At 40.9% G+C, this 11,648-nt stretch overlaps 1 protein-coding gene across 3 annotated transcripts; it reads left to right on the top strand.

The window, feature by feature from the left end:
• The first annotated feature begins 1,566 nt into the window (after positions 1 to 1,566).
• Positions 1,567 to 11,594, top strand: naalad2 (N-acetylated alpha-linked acidic dipeptidase 2). 3 transcript variants are annotated; one of them, XM_018681587.2, is made up of 20 exons: positions 1,567 to 1,737; positions 2,205 to 2,313; positions 2,872 to 3,058; positions 4,323 to 4,424; positions 4,617 to 4,742; positions 5,091 to 5,171; positions 5,298 to 5,403; positions 6,445 to 6,538; positions 6,727 to 6,822; positions 7,463 to 7,548; positions 8,055 to 8,174; positions 8,299 to 8,381; positions 8,457 to 8,520; positions 8,621 to 8,688; positions 8,804 to 8,895; positions 9,283 to 9,373; positions 9,593 to 9,857; positions 9,961 to 10,042; positions 10,192 to 10,284; positions 11,073 to 11,594. In XM_018681587.2, exons 1-20 carry the CDS (start codon positions 1,656 to 1,658, stop codon positions 11,260 to 11,262), a joined length of 2,217 nt encoding a protein of 738 aa, XP_018537103.1. In that variant the 5' UTR covers positions 1,567 to 1,655; the 3' UTR covers positions 11,263 to 11,594. The 3 variants fall into 3 exon arrangements, with proteins under 3 accessions (XP_018537103.1, XP_018537106.1, XP_018537105.1); XM_018681590.2 differs by lacking the exons at positions 1,567 to 1,737; positions 2,205 to 2,313; positions 2,872 to 3,058; ... (2 more) ...; positions 5,091 to 5,171; positions 5,298 to 5,403 and adding an exon at positions 6,036 to 6,303; XM_018681589.2 differs by lacking the exons at positions 1,567 to 1,737; positions 2,205 to 2,313; positions 2,872 to 3,058; ... (2 more) ...; positions 5,091 to 5,171; positions 5,298 to 5,403 and adding an exon at positions 6,036 to 6,313.
• Positions 11,595 to 11,648: the final 54 nt, after the last annotated feature.

The following is an 11,648-nucleotide window of genomic DNA, read 5'->3' as shown; positions in this document are numbered from 1 at the left end:
TGCAAGTCATTTTCTTGTTTCTAACTCAGGGAGGTCTTGTGTTTCAGATATGTGCACCTGTATAGTACACAATCATAAAAATTAATCATTACAAGTCATAGCATTAGTTTTAGGAGGACCTCTGTATCCCACTTAAATCAACATCAACCTCCCCATTCCAGGTAAAGACAGCTGGTTTAATTAAAGTTTTTTGTCCAGATAGTGTGTGGGGGACGAGGCAGAGCTGTGGTCTGTGTCCTCCCCACATTCCTGAGAGCAGAGAGCCCCCTCCCTGCTTCACGCTCCAGCCCACCGCATGAAAGAGCCGTCCTCCACCCAACACAGCTGTTCACAAGAACAGCAGGGGTCATGCACAACTGAGATCTGCATGTCTTACAGTGTGGGAAAATATGTCTGACTATCTATAGTCATATAGATTTAAGTCTGAACTGAAAGTGGACAAAGCTTTAATGAACTGACTCATAGATACTACCAGACCTTCTTCCGTAATTTTCATAACTGAAACCATTATATCTCAACAAGGTTTTGCAAACAAGCACTGATGAATCTGGGAGGCAGATATGTATGGAAGGCCAGTCCTGCCAGGAGAAGAAGAAGAAAAGGAGAGTTATGCATGATAAAAAGAAATATCCACAGCGAGTCAAAATTATGACATACTCAGCCATGATTTTGACTTTCTACATCTACATTTTGACTTACTACATTTTAACTATGCCCAGCTATATTTTAGCACCAAGTAACAGGTTAACTTCATTATACTGTTGCGGAAATTACAATATACAGATGGGTCACTCATTAAAGGATGAAGTATCATATTGAGCCTTCAGAAAAGCTCTGATGCATCAACTCTATAAATACATGAAGCTCTATTGATGGGATGGACATCATTCTTTTAAAAAATATTCCCTTATTTGGTGTGTTCATGGCAGTTATTGAGAGCACTGTCTAACACGTGGTTCCATACATTTAGATAGATTGAGATCTGCTGACTGCCAACAGCTGACATGCAGCATTTTTCCCTTTGTTTTTACCACATACTTATCAAGGCTTTTCCTATATTTTGTCTGTAAGTAGTACTTGATTCTATGTCACCCTTCTGCACTGAACTGTGTCTCCAGTTTGAACATAATTTTTGGAAAACTGTTGTCAGAGTGGATTCTTGGCCATATAGTCCATATATTGAGTCAGCACTGGAACAGCCAAGGTGCAGCAAGTTATCTCAAGGAAATTTAAATCGAACGCAATTGGACTTAGTTGTAGTCTGGGAAGACGTTTCACCTCTCATCCAAGAGGCTTCATCAGTTCCTGTACGCATCTGACCAGGCTGGGTTAAATTTCCTTGAGATAACTATGACCTGGATGAATGAGAATATCCACAGGCAAGGTGCACAAGGCAGTTATTAGTTCACTGGCCAGTCATAGCCAATAATGACTAGATCTCCCTTTGTATTTCTCGCCACCTTTTCACTCACTGCCTCCTCCATTGCCAAATACTGACTGTCACCTACCCTCCTCCCTCTCCCTCTCTCTCTCTCTCACTCTGCCCCCACTGTGCACTACTTAAACAAATTGCTCTCTATCTCGATCTCTGCGAGCGTGCTCTGCAGAGTCAGTCGTGTCAGTGTGTGGAAGCCTCTGGGACATACTGCTTTACAATGAGAAAGGAGAGTAGGTTGATCCGGTTGATCTGGAGGATTGTGGTCGTGGTTGCTTTGTTCTTCCTGGGATTCATCATAGGTAAGCCACAACAACATAACAGAGACGTACAGTGGACAGAAATAAAGTGTCAACAATCAACAAGCGATATCTACTGTATGTTCTGCATGTTTGCTTTGACTTAAAAGTCCATTATTTAACAGTATTGGAAATAACTGGATAGTTAACCATGACAAGTGTATAAATGGAAGTGAAGGCATTTGCTGTTTGAGCTGAATCTTGAAGATGTGTTGTTGTTGTGTGTGAGCTTTTGTGTGTCACCACTCTGACACATTTCACATGTTTGTGTTCACAGCAGGTTCAGCAGGATAACACTTGCTATCCATAACCACAACCCCTTTTAAAATACAATTACTAAAATGATGGGAAGCTTTGACTTAGACTGAATGTTTGCATTCTGTACCTTCACCCTGCTTTGTATAGTTGTAACTGATTATTGGAAAATTGACATTTTGACTGACTCGCTGTTTGTATGGTGTGTGCTGTAGGTTGGTTTGCAAAGCCCACACATCCAAACACTGCAAACATTGTCTCCAGCAAGTATCTGAGGGAGTTTCTGGATGAAATGCAGCCAGACCAGATCAGAGAGCACCTCAGGTAAAACTCACTACTGACACACTTACTCTGCTCTGTCCATTAGTGTGAGTAATCCAAAGCAAATGGCAATATACAGTGGTCCTCTTTCAAAGAGATTTCAGCAGGGAAGAAAAACAACTTAAAAACTCACGGGGGAGATCCTTGTATGCCTATAAGTGAAGAAACTTCAAGGAGACAGCTTTATTAATGTCCACTTTTGCCAAGACTAATATCTTGATAACTATTAATGATGGTTTCCATGAAATGTGGTACAGACGATGGATTCTTAAGTCTGTGGTGATCCCCTGATTTTTCATACAACTCCAACAGATGAAAACTTTCCTTTGCACAACAGCTAAATTCTTGCCACAATTTCTTGAAAACCATCAACATGAACCATGATTAACTTAACCTCTTGAACCCCACCGTTAACCCTGAGTGAGTTATTACAAAACCATGCTATGCAGCCAAACATTGCTGTGACCCATAGAACTTCATTCTGATGCTGCTGTCAGATGCTTTAGACATGAATCATGCTGTATTCAAGTGAAGTCAGACATGTTCACATCCTTTAAACAGGAAATTCACACGACTTCCGCACCTGGCTGGTACCGAACAGAACCTGAAATACGCAGAGCAGATCATGAAAGAATGGCAGGAGTTCGGCTTGGACTCAGTGGAGATGGTGCCCTACGATGTCCTGCTGTCCTATCCCAACAAATCACAGCCGAATTACATTGCGATAGTTGATCAGCTTGGCGATGAGGTACAGTATATGTGCAAAGACAAGACATAAGATGAGACATATAATTTCAACCACTCACAAGTCCTGCAAAACCTCTTTACTCTGGTGCAGAATTGTCATTATTGTTTGCTCCCATCTATTATAGCATTAGGATAGCAGTCATACCCTGTGGAGAGCCTGTTAATGTCTTGCATTCACAAAAGTAATTATAAAGTACTGTATGCTTTGGTTTACTGATTGCCAAGCATTTTGTGATTTCACCATATTTTGCCACTTCGAGCACTCTGATGAAATGCTCCAGCCTCCACACTTACCCCAGTGACTGAAATCTCAAAATTTCTCACACAAATGAACAGCATGGAGACCACACAGATACACTGAAAACACAGCCACATACTTCTCCAGTCCCCCTCTCCATAGTTAGTCTTTGCCACAAAACTGCAAGACAGCTAATTCAAGTCCAAGGTCCTTTTATAGCCTTGTTGTGAGATAAACGTGTGCATGTGTCAGATCAGGGTTTACAGCATGCTGCTAGGATGCAATTAGGTCCTTAAACACAATCAGGGTTTACATTTCAACTAATTCAGTGATAGATTTCAGCTGATAACCATTCAGTGAACAGCACACAGATCCACATGCTATCATCAGGTCAGACTACAAGTAGATACTGAGAGTCCTTCATTTTTCCAACTGCCAGCAGACCAGGATCAACTGGTATCTGCAAATTCACAGGATTCATTTTATTCATTATATGAAACAAATAGAGCATTTACAGTGTGATCCCTCATTTACAATAGAATTTAGATATTTTTCTTATGTAAAAGTACTAATACTACACTTTTAAAATGCTACATTATAATTTATTTTTTTTTGGTTTTTCATGAATCAACTGGCCACTTGTTTGATTTGTAAAATTACCCATACCATTACCCAGAGCCTGCCACCTTAATAATAATAAAATAACAAAAATTATAAAGTATCTATGGGGTAACAGTAAATGACCATATTTGAGAAGCAGGAACCATGAGATGACAAAAACTTATTTATCAACTAACAGTTTCAGCTCTAATTGTACTGTTGGGTAGTTTCATCTATGATAAAACATCAAATTTTATAAGCCCCTCCTAGGTCTTGTATGCATGCCAAATAGATCAAAGTGGAGCAAAAAAAGTACAATATTTTCATCAAAAGAACAATAGATAAAAAATAGCATTTAGGAAAGAGAATATCTGGCCATCTCATCAAATTTCATGTAGTGTTATCTCATTTCATCTCACTTTCTCAGGTTTTCAACACATCTTTGGCAGAGCCAGTTCCAGAGGGTTATGAAGATATTTCTAACATTGTGCCTCCATATAGTGCTTTCTCTGCCCAGGGACAACCTGAGGTACACACACACACACACACACACACACACACACACACACACACACACACACAACCTTATCACAACAGTGATGTTTAAAGTTTTCACTGCAACACTAAAAGAAGTTAACACAGATTTTAAATATTGCCCACCCTCATCCTCACCTATCTGATAAAATGAGCACTGAGATGTCTCCTCTTTCTCTCTCTCCAGGGGGATTTGGTTTATGTGAACTATGGTCGTACGGAGGACTTCTTCCAGTTGGAGAGGGAGATGGGCATCAATGTAACTGGGAAGATTGTCATTGTCAGATATGGGAGAATATTCAGAGGCAATAAGGTAGGAAAAGTCTTCACACAAAACCCCAGTTAAATTGTTCTGTCAGTCACTGATGGCTAAAATTCTGGTGAATCTTGATCTCCTCCAGTTCATTTAGGGATTTTCAGTTGCTATCAAAGTACTGTAGTAGTGGCGTTTGATTATTCATTCATCATTCCAAAATATTTTCACATTCTCGCAGCACCTTTTAATAATGCAATTGATGAAAGTGAAATCAATCATCACTCATTTGCAACAATTTCTTATGACACAACACTTGTCCTCCCAGACAAAACTGACAGCAGTAAATAAAATTTTGCACATCATCAACATGACTCACTGCTCTGTCTGTCCTCATCTCTCCACTAGGTGAAAAATGCCATCTTAGCCGGAGCAAAGGGGATCATTATGTTCTCAGACCCGGCTGATTACTGGGCTGCTGGAGTCCAGGTGGTGTATTCTGCATAATTTTAATCCAAATATTTTAGTGTTTTGTGGATTATGAAACTATCTGTGTGTTGTGTGCCATTGCCATTGTTAATGTAGAGGAGGCCATGTGCTTATGTCTGTGTACAGCCTTACCCTGATGGCTGGAATCTGCCTGGTGGAGGAGCTCAGAGAGGAAATGTACTCAACCTGAATGGAGCAGGAGACCCACTCACACCAGGATACCCCGCTAAAGGTGGGTATGTCTAGGTGTATGTTTTTGTTAAATTGAGTATATAGGTTCGCTGTACTTACCAAAAGGAGAATCTGGCCTACACTGTTTGAATGTGATGGAACATAATGCTAATCCTATTGTGGACACAGTGGACAGTTCCTGCTCCTTCTCCCTCATCTTCATCACCTTCTCTCTTTCTTTGTTTCTCCATGCCCTCATCTTGTCCCATTATCTTGCAATGAAACTAAAAATATGCAGGCGTACATCATTTTAACATGCGTCTCAACCCTTAATACAAAGTTATGTGAGTGTTTATTTGTTTATTTATTTACTTAGTCAGTCAGTTAGTTAGTTAGTTAGTTAGTTACCAGGGATGGTGCACATTAATTAACAGTGCAGTTTACACTTCAACTTAAATGTGACGGTGTTAGCTAAGAAGCTAATTTTCATCCGGCAGGTTATGACAAAATTGTTTGACGTGGTCTGTACAGAGCTTCAGCGACTATTACAAAACAATACAATACAAAACACTGCATAAATATGTCACAAAGTACAGAAGTGAAAGAAAAGCATCATAACTTTCGTTTAAAGTTTATAGAGATGGAATTAATGTTAGGTAGCTAGCTAGCGAGCTAACATTAATTCACTCAAGTGATAAACTGTCCAGCATCATGATGGACGGCAGCTGTTTAACGTGCAGCTGTTGTTCAAATGATGTCTGGAGATGAATGGTACTGAACTACAAACAGCCTGGTAGTAAAGGTTTCTAGTTACCTGCTTCCGCGGATTTAGCTTCCTGTCCAGTTTGTTGACACAATCAAAGAACCACCGTGTTGAGTAAAGAGTTTGTAGCAACGACAAGATAGTTCCCTCCTCCCACCCAAACACACGAGCAATGACAACAGTAAGCCAGGTGACAAGGTTGGTCAAGGTTAGGCAATTTTAGACGCTTAGTTCACGACTTTTATCGTTTACACCCCCTGTACATGTACATGGGGGATGCCATTTATGCCTACAGCCTTTATACATGTGTGTAAGTTTGTGCTGTCTCCTCTCTCACAGAATATAGCTACAGATTCAGCCTTGAGGATGGAGTGGGACTTCCCAAGATTCCTGTGCATCCAATTGGCTTCCATGATGCAGTTCACCTGCTGAAGTACAAACCGTCTTTTCTTTTCCCCACACTTCATGATCTGTAATTGCATGCTGCGCAGTGCTATTTAAACTTAACTTGGACGTGGAATTTAGGGCAAGAAACTAAATTTTTTACTGGGGGTCCTTGACTGAAATGAGCAGCTGATTTGTATTATTCACAGAGTGTGTTAATTATTTACTATTCAACAGGAACATGGGAGGACAGATTCCACCCAACAACTGGAAAGGAGGTCTGAATATCTCCTACAGGATTGGTCCAGGCTTTACCGATGACTTCAAGAGTCAGTAAGTGTTTTAGTGAAGCTTTCTTCCTGTGCAGTGTCAAAGTGACAGCTTGTGTCTGCTTCACCCTGTGATAATGTGATTCTTCCATCCTCCATCTTTTTTTCAAAATAAACCTCTTCCACTCTCCAGTTGATAGTCTCTCTTCTGCAGCTTCATTATCCCTCCCCTTTTGTTGCTCCTCTTCTCTTGTTCAGCTTTAATGACCCAGTGGCAAGTGGCCAACTGAAGTACAATGGAGGCCCCTGTACCTTCTGTGTGTGAGGGACATGCATACACATCCTCGTCCATACTCACTGCACAAAGTAACCATGTAGCATTCACTCATATGCAACAATAGTATCATTGAGGATTGGGGGTTTTCAGGAGTAACAAACCGACATAACAACAAATGGAAAACACTTCATAAAGAACTTGTATGCTGCAAGTATGAGAACACTGGATATTTATTCCCTGCACCCCTCCTCTCTGTTCTCTTTTGTTATTGCGGTAAAGGTAATGAACAGGTTTCTGAGGCTGCTATACATCTTCAGTAAATGTCCTGACCTGCTGTTCTGTTTTTTCTCTGTCTCTTCATAAGTCTTTGCATCTCTTTCTTTCTCCCGTATGTGTTACTCATCCCTTAATAATCTGCCTGTCCCAGGAAGGTGCGTATGAACATCCACACTAACAACCAGGTAACCAGGATCTACAACGTCATTGGCAGGATTAGAGGAGCTCTGGAGCCAGGTACACAAACCCAACCTGACCTAACCCTTCATTCAGGGTTTCTGCAACATTTCACACACATCTAACATATGTGAGCAAAATAAATAATGTAAGTAATGGACTCTAATACTGATAAAACAGGTTAGAATGGGAGGATAAAATAACTGAAATGTCATTGGGCAGAAAATGTAGCTGACATTTTTGCAAGGAACATCCAGAAAAACAACATTTTAGTGGCTTCAGTCTGTTTTAAATGCTGCAGTTTTGATCAGAACTGTCAGTTTATCAGCCTTTTAAGGAAGTGCCTGTTTTTGGCAAAGGTTCTGTAATATAAGTGGCTGTGTAGAAACACTTGTTTGTTATATGTTAAAAAGAACGTCTAATCAACTGTATAAAATTAGGAAAAGAAATTCATCATAATTTGTCTCTCTAACTCCTCTTTCAACATCTTCTGTTGGCTCTGTGTGTGTGTGTGTGTGTGTGTGTGTGTGTGTGTGTGTGTGTGTGTGTGTGTGTGTGGTGTGTAGACAGGTATGTCATTCTGGGAGGGCACCGGGATGCATGGGTGTTTGGAGGAATCGATCCCATGTCTGGTGCTGCAGTGGTCCATGAAACTGTCAGGAGTGCTGGCAGGCTGCTCAGTAAAGGTATGTCTCTGCAGTGGAGTGAATAACTAAATAATGTGTTGTCAATAAGTAACTCTGTGTGTGTGTGTGTGTGTGTGTGTGTGTGTGTGTGTGTGTGTGTGTGTGTGTGTGTGTGTGTGTGTAGGCTGGAGGCCGAGGAGAACTATAATATTTGCCAGCTGGGATGCAGAGGAGTTTGGACTGCTGGGATCTACAGAATGGGCAGAGGTACCGTATACGCCAACACAGACACACACATAAACACACACACACACATTGACCTCACTTTATCGTTTTCAATAGGATAATGCCAAGCTGCTGCAGGAGAGAGCTGTGGCCTACATCAATGCAGACTCTGCCATAGAGGGTGAGTGTGTTTGTGCATGCAGATCAATATTTTTGGTAAATCGTGAGAAGTCTAGGGGGTAAATTAGTTTTGAAATGATTCCTGTGTGTGTTACTTCTAGGCATGTACACACTGAGGGTTGACTGCACTCCGTCTCTACACACTCTGGTGTATGACCTCACCAAGCAGGTGAGCAGATTTATACACATGCAAAGCAACAATATATGTGAATTTGATAGGAGTAAAAAACATTTTGTCTCTTCATGCATTCTCTCATTCTGTATTGCTGTATGTGTGCATGTAGATAGCCAGTCCAGAAGAGGGGGAGGAGGGAGTTTCTCTGTATGAGAGCTGGCATAAGAGAGACAACTGGACAAATGACCGTGATGCACCCAGGTACAAAGCCTCACCATTGTTTGCTTGTTTGTGTCAGAGTCAGGATGTACATAAACTAACATAACAAAAACAACACAATACACAAGGTTCAAGCATAACAAAATTTTAGAAGCCACAAGAACATGGTGAACTTGGAACTGAGAAGAGATGATCAAGAATATTAGGAAGAAGAAGCTGAAACAAGAGATTAAAGCAACCACACACTGCTGAGGGGTGTGTGGGACTGAAAACAAGTTTGGGACTGGGACTGAAAACAAGTTTGAAATGTCTTAGGTTATCAGTGAGAGAAAAAAATCTAATTAATCACACAATATACATCATAAATTAATAATACATTAATCAATTATGTCAATGAATCAGTCTGATGTTCACTGTGGTGTACTGTAGGATCAGTAAGCTTGGTTCAGGCAGTGATTTTGAGGCCTATTTCATCCGTCTGGGAATCGCTGCAGGCAGAGCCAGATACACCAAGAACAAGGTACATTTTATACAGATTAATCTGCATAAACATCATGTTGTTGTCAGTTTAACTTTTCCTGGTAGTGTGATTGTATGCATATTTATATGTATATGTAGGAGAGATTAGGGGTTAGGCTGAGGCTGAGGGCTGAGGGCAGTATTAGTGTAGTAAATCTAACTATGTGTCTCTATGGAATTAACTCAGTGAGATGTCCTCTGTGTGTATGTATGCATTCAGAAAACAGAGCGATACAGCAGTTATCCAGTCTATCACAGTGTATATGAAACCTTCGAGATCGTGGAGAAGTTTTACGACCCCACCTTCAGGAGGCTTCAGGCAGTGGCCCAGGTGAGAGGCGGGCTCATCTTCCTATTGGCAGATTCCCAGCTGCTCCCTCTTGATGCCAACCAGTATGCAGACTCACTGAGGAAGTACGCACAGAGCATCATGCAGCTGGCGCAGAGGCACCCTGAGGAGATGGAGACATATGAGGTGTCATTTGGTGAGTTGATTTTGGTCACTGTTTGCACAGTCTATGGTAAGTTTTAAGTATAATTAAAATGTTTAAAAAGGAGCCAACTTGCTAACCTTTTCTCTGTTTCCAGATTCCCTGTTTTCTGCAGTGGAGAATTTCACTGTTGCAGCCAGGGATTTCCATGTGCGCCTGCAGACACTCAACAGAGCAGAGTAAGAGTGGGTTTGACACTTCATACATTCTCAGTACCCAGACAAATGCTTAAATGTGTTGGAGTACGTGCTCTGATTTCTATGTTTGTTCAATCTATATTCAGAAAATGTGTGTGTTTAATGGCATTTGGTGTGTGTGTGTGTGTCAGTCCTCTGCAGGTACGTGTCATGAACGATCAACTCATGTATCTGGAAAGAGCCTTTATAGACCCCCTGGGCTTACCTGGTAGACCCTTCTACAGGTAAGTCTCACACACACACAACTCACAGTTTAGTTTTACATGTATCAAGCAGGAGTCTCACCAACTTGTTGTGTACTTGATTACTGCAATCACTAGCTGGCAGTGTGGCCTGTAGTTGACCTACAATTGTCTGTAAGATTAAATTCAGAATGTCTAGCATGTCTTTACACCTACACCCTTATCATTTACACCTGTGTTTTCCTTATTGTGATATGTCAAAATGTGACAGCAGGGGATCCCCACTGACTGCTAGATAATATGTAGTCATCTGGCAGCTGGGGAGAAAAACAACTTGCCTTAATTATCTGTCATTTAGGTGAAGTTTACTTGCAAAACCTGATGTCACATACAGTGTTTCATTGAGCTTCACAGGCTGTTTATTTTTAGCATATTGTCCAGTGTTTGTTTATTAAAACACTTTTAATTTAAGCATAGCCAAGCTGTTTTATCAGCAGACCTTGTTTTTGCAGCCGACACAAGGCTGGCTGTGGGATGTGCTTGTTTATCATATGAGAGGCGAAGATAAAGACCCTCCAGCAAAGCACTACCCGCAGAGGGTAGAACATCATCTTTAAAACTATGCTTGCTGCTGTGAAAGTCCACCCATAGGGAACTTTTGGTTTTCCTACTTTTCAGAGAAGTTTTCTTTTCTACAGATTCCTCTCACCGTGTCAACTTATACATGTTTGGAATGATATCTTACACAGTGTTTATGCTAGTAAGATTGCTGCAGTTTCTGTAATACCTCCAGCTCTTTCCTTAAGCTAAAACCTTCTTCTCTCTTTCAGACATGTGATTTTTGCTCCCAGCAGCCATAATAAATATGCGGGGGAGTCTTTCCCTGGGATCTACGATGCATTGTTTGACATTGAGAACTCAGCTGACCCAGAGAAGGCCTGGGAGGAAGTCAAGCGTCAAATCAGCATTGCAGCGTTCACCATTCATGCTGCTGCCATGACCCTAATACCACCTGCATGAAGCACGCACAAACTGTTTAAAGCCTCGTGACTGAACTGTCAGTTCACAATTACATTTAGAACAGAAGAATGTGAAGAGAGGGAATACACTACCTACAACACACACCGCAGTGGACAATCCCGGTCATGTTCCAGAAATGGTCAGAGTTCAGTAATACAATGAATCTCTGAGCACCATTATCAGAATACAGCTTACTTTTTACCCTTGGTTCCTGATTTGTTATGCAGCTACAATAAAGTCTTAATTTATGCTTTTTAAGTTTTTTTCTGTTGTTGTTTTGTAATAAATGTCTCTGGCTACAAGGAAGCCAAATAAAATCAACCTATCCTTTATATGTTGACAGAAAACAGTCGATATCTTGTTCATGTATTAGCAGAGAAAAAAAA

This window comes from Lates calcarifer, linkage group LG21 (assembly GCF_001640805.2).
Source record: "Lates calcarifer isolate ASB-BC8 linkage group LG21, TLL_Latcal_v3, whole genome shotgun sequence".
NCBI classification, from domain to species: Eukaryota; Metazoa; Chordata; class Actinopteri; family Centropomidae; genus Lates; species Lates calcarifer.
This window is presented reverse-complemented; position numbering and strand designations above follow the sequence as displayed.

Coding starts and splice junctions, on each gene's coding strand:
- naalad2 (XM_018681587.2), top strand. CDS start 1,656: ATGAGAAAGGAGAGTAGGTTGATCCGGTTGATCTGGAGGATTGTGGTC. Junction 4,743..5,090: donor GAATATTCAGAGGCAATAAG/GTAGGAAAAGTC, acceptor TCTCTCCACTAG/GTGAAAAATGCCATCTTAGC. Junction 8,521..8,620: donor TGCAGACTCTGCCATAGAGG/GTGAGTGTGTTT, acceptor TGTTACTTCTAG/GCATGTACACACTGAGGGTT.